The sequence below is a fragment of the Trachypithecus francoisi genome, unplaced genomic scaffold (assembly GCF_009764315.1).
Source record: "Trachypithecus francoisi isolate TF-2019V2 unplaced genomic scaffold, Tfra_2.0 Lachesis_group21, whole genome shotgun sequence".
Classification (NCBI taxonomy): Eukaryota; Metazoa; Chordata; class Mammalia; order Primates; family Cercopithecidae; genus Trachypithecus; species Trachypithecus francoisi.
In genome coordinates, this window is record NW_022681467.1 from 13,403,519 (window position 1) to 13,422,660 (window position 19,142).

At 39.9% G+C, this 19,142-nt stretch overlaps 1 protein-coding gene across 4 annotated transcripts in view; it reads right to left on the reverse strand.

Annotated features, from left to right (window-relative positions):
* Window positions 1-2,652: 2,652 nt before the first annotated feature.
* Window positions 2,653-19,142, reverse strand: part of SPTLC3 (serine palmitoyltransferase long chain base subunit 3) — a 175,456-nt gene continuing 158,966 nt past the window's right edge. For 2 of the 4 annotated variants that reach the window (XM_033185591.1, XM_033185590.1), the window contains 3 exons: window positions 15,416-15,551; window positions 9,722-9,851; window positions 2,653-4,694 (listed from right to left, as the gene is read on the reverse strand). In XM_033185591.1, the coding sequence (XP_033041482.1) occupies window positions 4,581-4,694; window positions 9,722-9,851; window positions 15,416-15,551 (380 nt within the window). In that variant the 3' untranslated portion in view covers window positions 2,653-4,580. Of the gene's footprint in view, window positions 4,695-7,749; window positions 9,370-9,721; window positions 9,852-15,415; window positions 15,552-19,142 lie in introns of those variants that run through there. The other 2 variants (XM_033185592.1, XM_033185594.1) reach the window with 2 other exon arrangements.

Consider the following 19,142-nt stretch of genomic DNA (forward strand, 5'->3'; position numbering starts at 1 on the left):
TGTGCTATGATAATATCATAGTTAAACTTCTTCCTCTTTCTAATCCTGTTCCCTTACTCTTATGTTGGTATTGTACCATTGTAGGTGGTCTCAGTGGTGTGCTAGTAAATGTTTAACAGCCAGCTCTCTAAAGCCCTGACTTGTAGTGTCTGCCAATTTTCATGGTGTAAATACTCCTATTGTGGCCAATTTCAAGCTACCAATCTGACGTCACTGAATGAGGAATTAGAAAGAAATGTGTACAATTTGTTCTCATGACAGTGCAAGCCAACTCCAGCCACCCCTACCAATTTTCCCAGTGAAATTCTTAAATCTCTGCCTCAGTCTTTTTTCAGGGTAACCTAAACTAAATCAACAGAAAACCATCAATTATTTTCATATTATTTTATTTGTTTTAAAACTAACATTTTACAGGCAGAATAAAGTGAAATTGGTCATTTCAAACGTTTCAGTGTAACATACATTTCTCTCTCTCTCACACGCATACCCAACATACATCATGACACCATAAGAAAATGTCCTGCAATAATTGCCTAGAAATATTTAAAATAGAGACTCCTTTTACTTTTCTAAACATTACACAGCTGAGTAGGGCATTCTAAAGAACAGACTTCAAATATGTTGTTCTTACTGTTTTGAGACCAGGAAACATTGCCAAGAATTTACCTGATGCTGTTCGTATTACTATTATTACAATTGTTATTATTGCTACAAATCAAAATATATATTTAAGAGTTAATGTTTCATCATCATCAGAACTGAGGTTTTTAAATCAGAGTAGGCCATTTATAATATTTGCTATCTCTGAAGAAAAATCCAAAAGAGTATTGTTTGTTTGAAGAACTGTTAAGACTTTTACCCTACTGAAGAGCTGTTGTTGGAATAAATAAATAATCAGAGGTTGAAGGTTGTTTTTTAAAGAGCAGGAAAAGAAAAGAGAAGAAAGATACCACATTCAGGCCAGGTGTGTTGGCTCAGGCCTGTAATCCCAGCACTTTGGGAGGCCAAGGTGGGAGGATCACCTGAGGTCAGGAGTTTGAGACGAGCCTGACCAACATGGAGAAACCTTGTCTCTGCTAAAAATACAAAATTAGCTGTGCTTGGTGGCACATGCCTGTAAACCCAGCTACTCAAGAAGCTGAGGCAGGAGAATTGCTTGAACCCAGGAGGCGGAGGTTGCAATGAGCCTAGATCTTGCCATTGCACTATAGCCTGGCAACAAGAACAAAACTCTGTCTCAAAAAAAAAAAAAAAAAAGAAAAAGAAAAGAAAGATACCACATTCAAAGGAGGAAGGTGATGAAAAGGAAATGGGCATCTTATAGGGAATGATACAGACAACTGAAGAAGGAATAATTGTACCCAAATGAATGACAGATTGTTCTTCAATATTGGATCAATTTTTATAGAAAGAGAAGTTACTTGGAAAATGGGAACAAAATGTCCCAATGAGGAGAAAATGTTGACTGTGGAATAAATTAATTTTACCAGTACATATACACTTAATTATGAACAAGAGAATCAGAACAAGGTTCCTGCTATTAGAGCCAATTAGTTTATCAAATTAGAAGTTTGACTAATGTTCTTAAATTTTGGCATGGATTAGAATCACCCAGGAAGGCTGGTCAAAAATGTAGATTCCTGGACACTACAACTATTATGTTTCAGTAAAGGTCTGGTGTAGGGCCCAGGGGTATGGATTTTAGACAGCTTCCTAGTAAATTCCAAAGCCTGTAGTCTCTGTCAAATCAAAGCATGCCGAAAGGCAATATGGTTAAACATCCATGACACCATCATTTCATAAGGAGATTAGGAATAAGTCTATGCCATTTCCTTATCATACAGAGATGGCCTCCTTACAAATATCATCTGGAACCTTTATCTTCTGCTTTCCTGAAGGTCATTTTCAAGAACATCTTCCATTTATCTCTCAACCAACCAGATTTTCATCTATACCTTTATACACTTGCTTACTCCGTAAAGGAAAAACGCATATGTGTATATGTGTGTGCATATGTGTACACGTGAACAGAAGGGCTGAGGGCTCATAACATTATAGAAAATTCTCTTTTCCAACAGATCTAACCAAAGAGACATTTTTGGCTCTGATATAGTTAACAAGACTCAATAATCAAATAATTTTAATCATAAATTAAAATCATGAACCTATTAGCCTAGGATTTGAGAGCTTTTTCTTAAAAAAATTAAAAATCTCATTATTCACAATCACCCTCCTAACTAACCTTATTCTATATGACATATATTCTAACATTATTGGCCCTATGGAACCTGGGCACCTTCTAATGCACTCTGGAAGCATTCTTCTTGGATTATTATACCTGTATATTAACAGTTGTTCTCATACCTGTATATTCAACGTGGACTCTCTGACAGAAATAGGTCCTTTTGTTTTGTACGTTGCAGTGTAATAAATTGCCCCTGCACTCTTGAATCTTGATGAAAAGAGACTAACTTACTCCCCGCCCTCCATGCTGGGTGGGTAAGTAGTTTCCCATGATGAATTAAACCCAATCTCTTCCATGAAAGTAATAATAGTGGACATTCCTGCTCATGAAGACACTCGTCTAGGGGCTTAAAACTTGAACGGTAGATGTGAAGGTGTGTGTGAAGATCACAGACAGATCCAGAAAGGAAGGAAGATGTTTATTGCTTTCCATAGCTTGTGGAAGGACTAGATGTCACGCTGTCTTTTTGACCTCCTGTTTCCTTTATAGGACTCAAGGCATTTATGCATTTTGGACAATTAACTATCAAGAATTTCATTTAAATGCACATATTCAAGAGATGAGAACAGTATGTCTTCCTTTCTTTGCACATTTATGACACATTTTCTTTGCACAAATAATGCTGCATCAGTTTCATTGAGAAGAGTTGGAATTTTGTTATCAAAATCATTGGATGGGAAACGGCATTTTCAGAACCCACTTCTTTTCCTGTTTCACTAACAATATTCCTTACAACTTGTAAACATTCATGAAGAACTCTATCATTGTGATCCATTTTTAAACCAACGCACCCACTTGGAGCTATAATTTCCCCATAAAAAACTTTCCATACTGATCACTTTTTTTCCTTTAATACGCTTTGAGCATCAAGGCACATTGCTCCATCCATCACAGGCGCTGAGGGTGGAGTTTCTATCTCAGTGCACAGCATGAAAGCGTGGGTCCATCTGTGCCACACAAAGCCAAGCCTCTCTTGAAGTGATTTGTTTACAGTGTCATTTGATGGAGTGGAATGTTCTGCAGCTCATTCGAACTATTACAGAAGCTTTGCTAAAAGGTCACCACTGCTCTTTAGAGTTTCCAAATCTGGGCACCATCTGGGAGCTTGTTAAAGATAAGGTTCTCCACGGGCTTTTTCCATACAAATGAGATCGGATTAACAAAAGGCTACTTTTCCATAGAAGGTTGTGTTCATATTGAGTAGAAGGGAGAGAGAGAAAGAGAGAACACAAGTAGATTACAGTTAGTTACCTCAAAGTGTGCAAGCCCACTTTCTCCCAATTCAGAGGGCATGTAACAAGTGATAGTATAATTGAATAGGCCTAAACAAGGGTGTTGGTCTTGAAAAAGTTAGAATTTGCTTTTAAATGTCCTTCTTGAATCAATACATTCTTCAAATATGGTCTTGGGAGTCTAAAGGACTTCGAAGATGGTCTTGGGAGTTCTAAAGAACATTGAATTTCACCATTTACTTGAAATTCAATAGGAAAATGACAACTAATTTTTTAAGGTAATAGATGCTATGCAGGGTAAGCATTCACTGTGCACTGCACCAACAAGGTTCAAGTTGTTGTAACTACCGTTTTAGTCTAGGCCTAAAAGTGGCTTGTGCTTGCTTTCTGCCCCCTTTCTTATGAAACAAACATCTTGAATTTTCCAAACCTCAAAAACTCAGCTGTAAAACGGTAGGAGACCAGCAAGAGGAAAAGAAAAACTTCCTTCAAAGACATCTCTAGTTGCAGTTGACCAGTTCTGCTTTCCCCTCGAAACATTAACTATGTCTTTTGACACTTGTCTGTGAAAAACATCCAAATGTGACAAATGGTAGAAACAACATTTCTTTACCCTCCTGCCTGGAACTTCCCATGATACAGATGAGTTCTAGCTGATGCTTTTATGAGTGGAACAAGGAAGGTGGCTACTGTCCACCACACTCACCGACATCTGCAGATGGAATAAGTAAACACATAGTGAACTTACTGAATAAAAATTTTAAATCCTCTCATTTGCATTTGGTTGGAACCCCTGAAAGGGTCTGCACAGTAGCAGCTAAAACATAGGCTCATTGCCATTAAAAATATTCTCAGAAGTGTGTGTGTGTGTATTTCTAGTAGAATACTTGGAAGAAGAGAGACTTAAATCTGGAATCATGTTTTTGTCTCTGCAGTCCAGGCTGGAGACATTAAAAACAACACTGTCTCCCTCAGTTCAATCAAGCTGGTCTGGGAACCAAAATTATCCTGAGGAAGGGGGAGAAATCCATTTATTTTCCTTGTGAGGCAAGGAGGGAGGTCTTTCTCGCAAAGTCTTTGTGTGTCATTCAGGACCAGGAAACTTAATCTTCGAGTTCAAAGCTCGTCTCATCATAGAGCTCAGGACGTGCTGACTTCTTGTGCCGGGAATATTTCAGTTGCAGGAGATCACCCATTTCATCAAGAGCTTCCAAAACCTGCAATGAGATTGCTTTCTAATAGCTATCATTGAACACCTAAGTAACCCTGCTTTGCAGAGGCCAGGTTAATAGCAAGCCTCACAAAGACACACAGTCTTATTTTGCTAGCTTCTTTGATTTTAAAGAAAAGAAGCAAGATCCATACCATTAGGTTGTGGTTTAAGATCCTAGAGGAATGTTAGATGCTAATTAATTTTATTTGTTGTTTTAAATCCATACTATGAATGTTATTTTATTTTGAGAGTGTGAAGAGAGGAATAAAAACATGTGACCCATGCTTACCCTTAAAATATTTTATTTTAAAATGTAGTGACTTATATGTAATCTTGTGGAAGAAAAGATAAGGTTGCAGAATGCATTTGAAGTTATATCTTCATGACACAGCAAACCACCTGGCCAAGAACAAAGTGGAATGTTGGGGGAGCTGATTAACATCATCCTCTGTCCCCTCATGCTACCCCAGGCCTCCTGCTTTTAAATACTCATCTCTGTTTCCCATGAAATACTAGAACTTAACTCACACGGACTGAGAACTCATCTCTTTCAACTCTCTTACTTTAGGCGGGTAGACGTATCCCCAATTTTACACATGAAACAACTGAGATCCAGAAAGTAAAAAAAGGTCATTTTCGATTGTAGTATATCACTAATCCTATGGTATTGGTCATGCCTTTTTAACCTTTCTGAGCTTGTTTTTCTTAACCTGCCAAATTAGGAGGAAGATAATATTAGGGTCTAATACTCTGAAAAGGTAAGGTGAGGGCTGGGCATGGTGGCTCATGCCTGTAATCCCAGCACTTTGGGAGGCCGAGGCGGGCGGATCACGATATCAGGAGATTGAGATCATTCTGGCTAACATGGTGAAACCCCGTCTCTACTAAAAATACAAAAATTTAGCCGGGCGTGGTGACGGGTGCCTGTAGTCCCATCTACTTGGGAGACTGAGGCAGGAGAATGGCGTGAACCCGGGAGGCGGAGCTTGCAGTGAGCCGAGATTGCTTCACTGCACTCCAGCCTGGGCAACAGAGCGAGACTCTGTCTCAAAAAAAAAAAAAAAAAAAAAAATGAGAAAAGGTAAGGTGAGGGTTGTTAATGTTAGAATGGGTGACTAATGGATCTTATGGACTTTCCTCTTTGGGAAATCTTTCAAACTGACATTATTTAAGATTTCCTCCAACATGTTAAGAGTAATTGATTTCCTGGTGGTAGGAGTATGAGTATTGAAAATGTTCTTCCCTGTTTTTGTAAATTTCCTACATCAAATCTCAGTACTAAGAAAAAGTAACCAAAGTTATCTTTAAAATGACACCTCTCTGGGATAGTTTCTATCAATCTTTGCTGAAGGTGGGGGATGGACTAGTTCAGTGGTATCCAAAGTGAAGGACCTGTACATTTGGGGCATCTGTGAGATAATATATGGAGGATGCAGGAGGAAAACATTAGGATTTCTATTATTATTATTATGAGACAGAGTCTCACTTTGTTGCCCAGGCTGGAGTGCACTGGCATGATATTGGCTCACTGCAACCTCCACCTCCTGGGTTCAAGTGATTCTTCTGCCTCAGCCTTTCTAGTAGCTGGATTACACGCCTGGCTAATTTTTGTATTTTTAGTAGAGACGGGGTTTCACCATGTTGGCCAGGCTGGTCTCAAACTCCTGACCTCAGGTCATCCACCCATCTCAGCCTCCCAAAGTGCTGGGATTATAGGTGTGAGTCACCGTGCCCAATCTCTATTCATTTTTATCTCAACCTTTTAAACTTTTATTTATGTGTCTCTTATATAATGTACATAATATATTGGTAATGCGTATATCATTTATAAATAATTTATGTTAATGTTTGCTGATTTAAGACCACCCAGAACACACTCGCGCTCAAAGTTAGGTTTCTTTAGCTTGCTGGTATGGGAGAGGGAGGACACTGCAGAAGAACCGTGGGCATCTTAGTGACAGGAGGATGGGAGCGACTTCTCACTGCATTTGAGCTTGTGCCTGAGATGACGCTAAGGAAGCAGGGACTGGTTCTGGGTTGGATGCTGTTAAGAAATGGGAGCAGTTCACTGGCTGGCTATATAGTTATAATTTCTGTGTGAAAGGCGAGAGAATTAAAGCAAGGCTATAGTTGTTATTGGTAAATGAGCAAATGTCACACATGTCGGTCAGAAGAGGGAGACATTAAGTATTGTGGCCTTGTCTCTGTCTTGTCCAAATGTGGTCACGGAGTGCATGTCTAATCTTATTTCTAGTCTATGAGCCTTTAGGTTCAATTGCTACCTTAATGTACTGGCTGTTCATCAGGGTCATTTTCTACTTTCTCTTACATGTACATTAAGGAACTGCTCAAAATTTTCTGTTGAGATGGGTGCTTGATTTTAAAAGTTTAGAGTCATTTGTCTAGATGATTGATGTCTCAGTATCCTTTCAAAGTAGGTATTTTGCAGCAATTAAGAAGTTGTGAAGAGAATCACATACAGGAATACCTCAATGCTGCTTGGAGCACAAAATTACAAATTCATCCATGTGGTCTGTCCCTCCTGCCATCTCAGGGAACTTGCTTCCTGGCCACGCTCTCTTCTCTCCCTTCTGTACGAGGTCCCCTCTTCACTATCTTCTTCCCTTAATGTGTAAACATACTCAAGCCTTCTCCACTTTCAAGGGTATTTTCCACTTTCAAGGGTATTTTTTTTTTTTTTTTTTTTTTTGAGACGGAGTCTCGCTCTCCCGGGCTGGAGTGCAGTGGCCGGATCTCAGCTCACTGCAAGCTCCGCCTCCCGGGTTTACGCCATTCTCCTGCCTCAGCCTCCCGAGTAGCTGGGACTACAGGCGCCCGCCACCTCGCCCGGCTAGATTTTTGTATTTTTTTAGTAGAGACGGGGTTTCACCGTGTTAGCCAGGATGGTCTCGATCTCCTGACCTCGTGATCCGCCCGTCTGGGCCTCCCAAAGTTTCAAGGGTATTTTCTAAACCTATTTTTCTTTCTACAGTCAGACTTCTTGAACGTTTTGCCTGCCTTTTCTCTCTTTCTTTCTTTTTTGCCAAATCTTTTTGCCTGCCTTTTCTTAACACCAACTCATTTCATTTAAAAGAAACAATTTGTTAAAATTCACATTCTGGAAATACATACTTATTTTAGAGAATGTGGAAAATATAGAAGGGTGTAAAGAAAATAATGTTCACTCATCTCAAAACCTGGTTAGTTCAGTTGTTAACATGCTATTCAATAATTTGTACTGTGTACCTACTGTGTACAATACACTGGTTTACGTTTTGAGACTATACTGGTGAAGATGAAGGACACGGCAAGTGTGTGTGTGTGTGTGTGTGTGCGTGCGCACATGTGTACGTGTATAATTTCAAACTCAAATTATCCTCTTTACTCTTTTATTCTTTTATTATTTCTGTTCCCTTCATTCCCTTAAAATGCCTACTCTAAGGAACATCAAGTTCCTACTAATTGCTAATCCAATAGTTTTTTCTCATCCCTCACTACATTTAAACTTCCTGCTGTTTTGAGGGGCATTTTGACCCTCTTCCTACTTGAAACTTTCTCCTCTGTATGGAGTTTAATACTACACTGAACATGTCTTTCCTGACTGCTCTAGTTCCATGTAAGTCTGGGTCCCCACCTGTGATTCCTGTATCTACCCTGGAATGTAGGCACTCCCCAGGAGTCCACCCTGTTCACTGTTGCTCACATCTGGACAATTACATATTCTACTGTGGCTATAAGGATCCCTCAGTTCCCTAAACTATAGCAGCTCCAGCTTTGCATACTCTCCTAAGCTCTAGAATCTTACTTTTCTTCTATAGGTGGCCCATGGACACATAGTCTCAATATGTCTAGGACTGAGCTCATTCTATTCCCCCACTCCCATTGAAAATTTGCTGTTCCTTACTGTATACCTTATCTCATTTAAGTGCTTCACCATCCTTCTATTCATCAGGGCTAAAGACCTCAAATTGTCTTTGATTCTCTCTTCCCACATATGTACCACATCCAATCATTTGTCAAGTCATGGCAGCTCCACTCATTTGTAATATTTGTTCATGGATTCATTTCTTTTGTTTCCACTACCATTAGCCTTCTCATCTCGTTTTGTTTAAATAGCTACATCTTAGGTCCTTTCCTTTTGCCCCTTTCCTCTCCAATTCATTTGTCATGTTTATTTCATAATGACATGATTGTGTCACTCCACTGATTGGAAGTCTTGAATGATGCTCGGTAACCTTTATTAAAAAGGCCTGGCTCAAAAGCCACTTCCCCTGTGAATCTTCTCCACTCTAATAATTCAGCTCACCTTCATGCTCCCACAGTTTTCTATATTTCTTTTCAAGATTAATTTATTCTGTCTGGTATTATATGTGTTGCTTGTTTATTAGCATCTTCTTCTAGACTTTTTGCCCCAGGTTTGCACATAGTTGATTCTCAATAGTGTTTGCAAAACTGCCTTTATGTTATGTGACTCTTCCCATTATCTCCAAACTGAGTAGATGGCTTCATTCTCTGATATTACTTATTCACATAACAGTGGAAATCAAGGGACAACAAAAGGCAATTTAAAAATCATTTCCGCCTCACTTAGGTGCTGCTGTAATGTGGATTTGTTCTTGTTGTTGGTTTTCCAACATGTTGCTTAGTTGGGTCATATTTTATTATGGCAGATTTCGTGGCTATGAAAAATGGCAGGATACACATAATTAAGTCCAAAATAGCATTTTACACCAGGTTTTGCCTTTAAGATAAAGTAAATAGAACAACATTTGGCTACTCAGTCAGTCTTTTCTAGGAAACCAAACTACTGATTGAAATCTTCACTAAACTGATTTTCTTTTCTATCTACTGAGTGGTCACAGTGTTGGCTGTTGTTGACGTGCCCTTATTTTTCAGCAGTGACTTTTGTCAGTGTTATTTTCCTAAATCACCCAAGAGTAACTCAGAGAACCCCAGGCTGTTTCAATAAAAGGACTTGCTTTGAATCCAGGGTACCGGTACTGAGCTCCTGCTGGCCTGTGGTGTACTCACCGTGTCTAACATCTCCCGGGTATGTGCCGCTGAAACACAAAACCGAGCCCGAGCTTCTGCGAGGGGAGTGGCTGGAAATCCCACAACCACCACTCCAATTTTTTTCTCTAACATATGCCTTGCAAAAGCCCTTAAGGAAAAGCAAAAAAAGAAAAAAAAAAAAGTGGTTAATTGGGAAAAGACAACATTATCCTGACAAAAAAAGAATATGGCTAATTGACTTTGTCTTTTTTTCTTTTTTTACCATAATAAGTGGAAGATGATTGAAGTTTTTGAACTTCTGTCAAATACAATTGACGAATAAATGGGCAGTCAGCCACTTGGTGCCACTCATGATGGTGTGTGTGGGATTATGGGTCTGACACACTCATTAGGTAATTGTGGATATTGAGTCTTTGACACCAAGCAGAAAATGTTTATGACACTGGTTTAACAAATCTGCAGTGATATAAAATCCACCTGCAGGATCCCTAGGTATAAAAACCAAGCAATTCCTATAATGCAATTCCATAAAGAAAGATTCTATATTAATTGTAAACCTACATGTTTTAAAAACTTAATACCAATAACATAATGTGGAAATTTCAAGGAGCCTATACTTAATAAGTATAATGTGAAGACCAAGATCAGAGGGTCTGTAGGATCCAACCCCAAGCCAATATTCTCACTGCAGCGCCAAAGATTATGTTTTCCATCAAATCAGAGATAAGAAATAGCAAGGTCTCCTGATTGTTTCATAAGTGAATGAACATACCCAGGGATGCACAGGGATAACAAACTCAGCGACTGAGTTTAAGAGGAATAGGGCAGAAGGGAGACCAGGAAAGAAATGTTCACGCAGAGAACCTTACAGCCTATAGGACGTAAGTCATAGAACCAGAAAGCTGTTTGATGCAGGGTAAAACCTTCGTAAGCTATGATTCCTTCTCTTCATCCTTCTAGTCTCTTTCTTTTCCAGAGCTAATCTCAGTAACAATTCTAGAATATCAAGCTCAAAGGCTGTAAATATCTAGTGCTGAGAGCCAAGGTCAGGCAAAAAGGCATGTACTCCCAAGTGACTCTTTTTCCCCTTTGGGCTCTGTTAGTCTTTGCAGGAAAACTTAATTACTGAGTGACTTTACCCATAAGTGAGGTAAATGCCTCAGATCTGTTCTTAGCATTAAGAGATTGCTGTTGTATTATTTTAGGCTGGAAGCTGACAGCACCAGAGAAACATTCCAATCACAGCTCAGGAAGAATTCTTGAACCAGACATGGAGAATAAGCCTGCTCTTCCATTCACTTGTTTTGCTGTTGAGCAGTCTGCCTTTTGGTTGTTTCAGACAGAACATAGGTTATCAGATGAAGCAATGAAGACTGCAAGACCTACAAGATGCATAGCTTCTCTGGCCCCCTGGCTTGGGTGAGGCAACATTAGCCCTTTGATTTCTACTAGGAAGGTTAGAAGGAGATGAAGCTTTCTAGTTGAGAAAGCTTGAAAACAGAGGCTGTTCTTTCTCTTTCTCGAGCACCCTATGGAAGGCTGCCCACGGAACTGCACAGAATGAGAGCTCATCATTGTCTGAGAAACAAGTCAAGTGCTTTTATTGCTAGAGTACAAACCACCTGACCTCTGATCTCAGGCCAGTTTTTGGGACTCCCAGAAGACCGCTTTCACTGTCTGCATGTTTCTCTTTGTACCAAAGGAAGCACGTTTTGCCAAAGAATGCAGAGAAAATATATGACTCTGTTGATTCATTAGGCTAATCTGGCGTCTCCCTGGAGCACTTTTGAATTTAAACCTTAGACTACTAAAGCTAGTGTTCTTCAGTTAATATATATGATTGCACTGGAAATTTTTTATAATGAGCCTTTCTGTTTGTACTCCCCAAAGCAATTGGCAATAGGCTGAAACTAAGCTATGTGAAATAATAATAATAATAATAATGATAATAAACATTAGCATTGCATTGTATGCAGAATCACTACTTCTTGTATAACACCATCTTCCAAGTGTATTACATGAACGGGGGAAGAAAAATGCAAACCCTTTACCAAATACCAAATACAATACATTCTTGATTATTTAAGTATGTTTTATGGGTGAAATCACATTACACAGCTCTCTAGAAGATTCCAGTGGTAGAGTTATAACAAGGTTTTGTTCAAAAGGATAACTTGCTATAGACTATGTTTTCATTCTGCATAGGAGGAAATGTGGAGAGATCACCATTCTTTAATAAAATCAAAGGTTTTTAGATGACCAAATGAAAGAAGTGCTTCCACACTGGCTTATACAATTAACACCCTATTTCAAAAACATCTCTACCTATAAACTTCCAACAAAGAAATATCGCAGAAGGAAACAAAGCCAGACAGCAGGGCAAACTCTTGCCAGCAACTCCTACCAGTAACAGATAACACTACCTTTTGTAACTAACCTGTTCTCTTTCCTTAGGTGAGCCAGATTTTTTTTTTTTTTCTGTTTGTAGTGATTGTTGCCTTTTGAATCACCAATGATGACATTAAAAATAATTATACTCTGTGTTGCTTTAATGAGATGTGCATTTTTTTCCTATGGACTAAAGCTTGAGAGATTGTGTTCTGTGTTCAAAAGAGCTCTAATTTATGAAGCCAATGAAACTGGCTTTGAATTCTGGGCTCTGCTGCCTACAACCTGTGTGAGTCTTAGAGAGCAATTTTTTTTTTTTTTTTTTTTTTGAGACAGAGTTTCACGCTTGTTGCCCAGCCTGGAGTGCAGTGGTGTGATCTCAGCTCACTGCAACCTCTACCTCCCGGGTTCAAGCGATTATTCTGCCTCAGTCTCCCAAGTAGCTGGGAGTACAGGTGCCTGCCACCATGCCCAGCTAATTTTTGTGTGTGTGTGTATTTTTAGTAGAAACAGGGTTTCACCGTGTTGGCCAGGCTGGTTTCAAACTCCTGACCTCAGGTGATCCACCTGCCTCGGCCTCCTAAAATGTTGGGATTACAGGTATGAGCCACCACACCCGGCCTTAGAAAGTAATTTGACCTTTCCAAGTCTTAGCATCTTCATACATAAACTAGGGCTAAACATCCTACCCTCCATGGGTAATCACTGAGGTCTAATAGCCTTACTTAGCATATATTTAGTACTCTGTGATATTAGCTCTTCTTAAAAAACAATCTTAAGTTGAAAGAAACAAGATGGTTTGACATATTATCCAGTGTATATAGCAATATGGAAGAGGAGTGTAGCAGGATCTTTACCTACTATTTTTTTCTGGACGTTTTATTTTTAGTAATGCAACCAAAAATCATAATAATTATTTTGGAGAGTTGTGCAACCATGGTGACTCAACCTTGCACTCAGTTGAAACTGATAATGATCATCATTGTTGCAGAGTAGTAGTAGTAAAATGGCTACTACTGATTGAATGCTTAGGGCACGCCAACTACTATATTAAGTGCTTTGTACACATTACTAAAAATGACATTGTTAATGACTTTATTGATTAATGCTATTAATAATGATAGCTAACACTGAATAGCTCTTATATAAGAAGTAACATGCTAACTGCTTTATGGACATCATCTTGTTTAATCTTCACAGTAACCTTATGAAATCGATACTATTATGTCCCATTTTATAAATGAGAAAGCTGGAGCTTCAGAAAGCTGAGTAATTTGTCCAACAATCCCCAGCTAGGAAGAGGAAGAATCAAATTTCTTTTTGATTCCAAACGTTTCACCACACCATAGAGCATAACTTTTATATGAAGCATATTGTTCATAGCATATTGTATGAATTCTTGAAGTTAAGTGCGTTTGTTTTCACTATTTATGGACTCTTCTCATTGGGTTGGTTCAGTTTTCCAACCTGTTGGAATTCTAATTCTGGCTTTTATTATTAAAGTTGGAACTATCCAGAACACTCCCTGCTGTTACTATAACACTCCAGAATTATGTGTGTTATACCTTGGACAAGTTTATTTTCATGCCTTCTTTTGAGCTAATGAGAAAATATTAGATAAACCTGAGCTAAGTTTGGACTATTTCTTCCAACACACATCATTTCCCCAATCATTTTGAATAAATGTATGTGTGTCTGTGCGTGTGTGTGTTTGTGTGTCTTCAAAAACCAGGTGGTTAAAGGCCTTTGGATTGTCTGCTACTTTCAATCACCATTGTCACCCCTCCTTGACACTATCGCGGAGCAGTACGATGTATAACATTTCTGTGGCACATTATGTCCTCAGACACTTCAGGCACTGTTTTCCTGACCCAGATCTGTGAACAAAGGGCCAACTGGTGGGAATGATGTGGCATGCTAAAAACTCATGCTTGTTTTAATTGCTTGTGATTTTGCTGTGGTAAAATGACCCAAGACATAGTCTGAAGAATCAGTCTTTTAGGAACTTAAAACTCAGTCTTGCCCTCCGTGAGTTTTCACAAGTAAGCCCCAAGCCTCTTTGATTGGTATTTTTCTATACTTCAAGTACTCTGCCAATCTAGTCAGGCTACCAGAGAGTCAAACAAAGTTCCAGCAATGGGTTACACTGGAGGGGAGTTAGGACCACTAGAATCTGATGCATAGTATCTTGAATATGAATTTCTATCATGTGCTTGGTCAGAGACACAAACATTTTACCTTCAGAAAGGATTTTAGTTAACTTCCTTTTTTTTTGAGACAGGGTCTCATTCTATCACCCAGTCACCTAGGCTGGAATGCAGTGGCACAATCTCAGCTCACTGCAACCTCTGCCTCCTGGGGTCAAGTGATCCTCCTGCCTCAGCCTCGCTAGTAGCTAGGACTACAGGCATGCACCACCACGTCCACCTAATTTTTGTATTTTTAGTAGAGACAGGATTTCACCATGTTGGCCAGGCTGGTCTCGAACTCCTGACCTCAGGTGATCCACCTGCCTCAGCCTCCCAAAGCGCTGGAATTACAAGCATGAGCCAATGTGCTCTGCCAGTTAACTTCCTCTTAACAACATGTAATTAGTCTAATTACATTAGTCTCTAGTAGGTTGGAGAAGGACTCGTGTATAAAATTGTCCCTGCCAAACTGACAAAAAGTCATGTTCTCCTCTTTATACAGTTGTTGCTAATGCTCAGTTTCAAAGTTGCAATCAAGTAAACAACCCCCAAATAGGTTCACAGTAAGGGCATGAGAAACTGAGCATGAGCTTCAATGTGAGCCTCAGTTTGGGTTTTTGCATCTTAGTTTTACTGCTGTTTGACTTGTGTGGCTTGGGGCAGGTTGCTTAACTGCTCTCAACCTCAGCTTCCCCACGCTTGAAGTGAGAATGTCCTCTTCTGAGGATGGCCACAGAATTCAGTGGGAGAAAGCACAGAGCCTGATCACATTGTTTGGATGGTAATATGGGGAGAGATGATCTTCAGAAGTTCTCCCTGAGAACGGTCTTGGGTCAGAAGGAGGCTCAGGATCATGCTTAATTTATAGGTGAGGCTGAGGGAGATAAGTGATTTCCCTAATTTCACAGGACTTGAATTTAGGGAGAGAGCTCAATCTTAGCAACTGGTTCCCTTTCTATAAGACCTGTGGAAAAGGTCTAGCTGATAGGATGGCAGGTGGCTTCTGAGCAGCTGTATGAGTGAATTCTGAACTCAATCGCCCCATTCCAAATGCATAATCTAACGCCTGTGCCAAAAAGCCATCTTAGGTCACCTTGGGGTTTAGGTGTGATTATGAGATGCCTTGGATACTTACGCTACTTTACCAGGCATGTAAAGAAGCAGAGGAACAACAGAAGCATTCTCATTGCCATAGATAATGAATCCCATTTCCTGCAGTCTTTGTCTGAAGTATCTTGTGTTTTTCGCAAGTTGCCGTACTCTCTGCAACCCTGAAAAGAGACAGGCGTGAAATCCATCAATTCCCACTAGAAAGAGGGAAGTAAAGTTCAGGTCAACTTGGCAAGCATCTCTAAGTCTTTCTGCAGGCCAGCAGCACTAGCTGGGAGGAGGAAGTAGGGAAGGGAGATATCTCCTGGGGAGTAGGTGTGGGCACTGATGCCCAGGTACTGCACTGAACCTGGAAGGCAGGAAGAGAGGTAGATGATGCTACGAGGTGCTGCAAGCAACTGAAGCCAGGCTACGCTAGAAGGCCAGTGGGAGGCAGGGGAGGTACCTATTTTTTATAGACTCTGTGCGAAGTACCTTAAAAACATCAACACGAGAGAAGGGAGTGTGATTAGAAGTAACATAACCACTTCCCCCCACCCCCTACGCTTCATAGCAGATATTGGTAGATGCTTTTTAGCTAAGCTGAATTGGCTCATTAAATTGTCCCTCATTTAAATCTCTAACCAAAGGATCCTTCATCCAATCTGAATTTGTAGGGATAGCACAATCATAGACAAAGATAAGTCCTGCTGAGATCAGGGCTGTTTTTTTTGAGGCATTTGGTGGTAGACTGATAGAAGGGAGGAAAGAGGGGGACCCCTGCTTTCCCAAGCCAGAAAAAAGGACAACATTAACCCAAAACAGAAGGACAAGCAAAGTACATACAGGGATCCATGTCAAGGGTATTGGTGCTTCAGCTCTAAGTCTTATATCCTGTGTGCTAAGTGTGTGTCCCAGTGCAGTGTTCACACACGTGAGATGTCAAAGTGATGAAAGAGCAGAAAGTCCCATCCCGAAGATGCCTGTCTACTCGGGTCCTGCTTCAAAATAGGTGGGTAAGTAAGCCAGCCAAAGCTAGATAGTGTTTGCTCAATAAGAATGAATAGGATTAAACACTGAAATCCCCTAGAAATCAGCTCAAAGTTTGCATTTGATGCAGGATTGCTGCTGGGCAGGAATGTGCCACTACAGTCTTATATCTTACTGGTTGTCTTTAGCGGACCCCATTCTGAGTGGTGAGATGTTCAGACGAACTGGTCAGAGATTCTGCTCTAGAGGTTATACAATGTTTTGAACATCACTCATGGATGTTTGTAACTCTTCAGATGGAAATAGGGTAAACATTTCAGTAAACATGTCAATCACAGTCATCTGGTCTCTTCTTAGAGAAATGGCCCCAGATTGTGCCTTGACAAAGGATTGAGCAGTGGGCATCTTGTGCTCAGCATCCTCCTCCAGAGAACCATACTATTTGAGTAGGGTTGGCCCTGACTTTCCTCTTTTCTACAAGGTAGTATGAGGGCCAGTCTTGATCAGTTGGAATACTTCATCCCTCTGATTATTGGTTTGATGATGGAGCACTACTAGGGACTATTTGAGTCTTTCTTTTAGATTGACTGAGGAAGAAGTGTAAGCATCAAATAACTATAAAGCTGCATCTTTGTCCTCACCTGGAGGAAGCCTGCTTGAGAATGATATTGACTCACATAGAAGTCACTGTGCAGGACACTGAGAGTCCTGATAGCATCATCTGAACCTTTGGGTCTAGCTGTGCCTAAGCCAGACCAGTTTTTTGGACTTCCCTGCTGTGTGAGCCAATACATTTCCTCTTCTGCCTCCTATAACCAAATGTGTCCTGAATAATTCAGGTGGTGGCTACTAATTGGATCAAGTACTCTAAAGGACAATAATAATATCAACAACAACAATAATTATAGCTCACCCATATGTGATGTCACCGTTGTTATAAGCTCTTGACATTTATTGATTTAGTCGTCACAACAACCAAATTGGTGTAAGAACTGTAATCCTATGTTATACACAAGGAGAAGCCAAGTAACTTACGCAAATTTACATAGTCGGTAGGTGACCAAGCCAGAATTGGATTCTAGATTCTAGAATCCGTGTTGTTAGTCCCTCCACTATAATGCTCTGCCCGGGTAAGGGATGGTGGTCATCGGTTCTTCTAAAGATCAATAAAACTCTCATTTCTGCCAGCTGTTTGTATTATGATTTATATATATATTTATATTAAAATATATAAATATATATATATTTTTAAGTAGAGGTAGTTGAGAGTTGAAGGCTGAGCAAGTGCTTGATGGACTCACGTTGTGAGTGGTTGGATAAGGTATCGCTAGCATAGGATATCACTAGGTTGGAGTCTAGGGCCCCCTTCACTTTAGGTAGAGGTCCTGAAGGGCTGTGTCCAAGGAGCGAGGGTGAACCAGGTGTAGACAAGCTCCCAAAGGCACTTTCTTTACCCAGACATCTAACATTTTTTCACTAGACTCTATCACTTCCAAAATACTTCAAATATTCCTTTAAGTTTTCCTTCGCTCATCGGGCCTAAATGGACTTAACTTCTGTGACACCCTAATTGTGTTAACGATACAGTATATGCAGAGAAATGGAGATTTACTTGAGTGGAACACAGACCAAGGAGCAAGATGCTAAATGCCCCGATCGTCCATGCTTGTTTTCTGTTACTTTCTTTTTCCCAACTCCAGTTCTCAAGGATGATCCCTCCCCAACTCTACCAGCTCCCAGCAGGCAGATTGGGATGGAGAGAGCATCCAGCTTGTTGTTCTTTCCTAGGGATGCTGACATCTCAGCCCCTCTATCCTGACCACAGACAATGAATGGAGCATGCCCTTGACCCAAAGGCAGTCCACTTGGGTGTTAGCAAGGAAGCCATACATTGGTCTATCATAGGAGCTTTGAAAAAGAGACAATAAATATAAATTAAACAAACCAGATCTTCTTGCTATTACAGTGTGGATGTGAAAAATCTAGAGGATGGTAGTAAAATTTAGTTGGTAGTAAGAGTAGAAATTGAAAGACATAGAAAAAATGCTTATTAGCAGAATCTGTGAGACAGAGTAAACCATTGGTTGGTAGAAGTTGTGGCTACCTATAAAGAAGAGAGGTGGGCAGTTCAAGGTTAGTCAGTAACAATAGGAATAGTAAGATATAAAAACAGAAGAGCTTATAGTCTAGTGAGAGAAACAGACATTAATCAAATAATCACACAAATGGTTGTAAAATTGCAACTCTGATGAGCAGTGTAGAGAAATGTTATGTGGTGTTACGAGAGCTCATAAGAGGAAGACTGGACCAAATCTGAAAAAAATCAATAAACAATGAATGAATAAAGATCCAAAGGATGAGCAAGTATTAACCACACAAAAAGCTAAAGGAGAGTATTCCAGGCCTAGGAAACAGGTGCAATGGTCTTGTGGTTTGTAGAAGAACACAGAAGTTGTGAACAAGGCAAGATGTAGTTGAGGGTGGGACAAGATGAGGCTGGAAAGATGAATGGATTGTCTAGAAAAGAAAAAATGAGGTGAGACTACAGGGATTGAAGAATCCCACACTTGATGATTGGAAGGAGTAGGAATAAGATGAATTTGAAAGGGAGACAAAATAGCAGCAACTAGAGAGGGAGAAAACAAAGCCGGACATAGAATAGTGTTCCTTGGTTTTATCAACATGACAACTCATTGACAACCTTTACTTTGGAGTCCCTGGATGGAACTTTGATTTTAAAGAAAGAAACAAGTAGTTCCAAGTATGGTTTCTTAGTTCATATT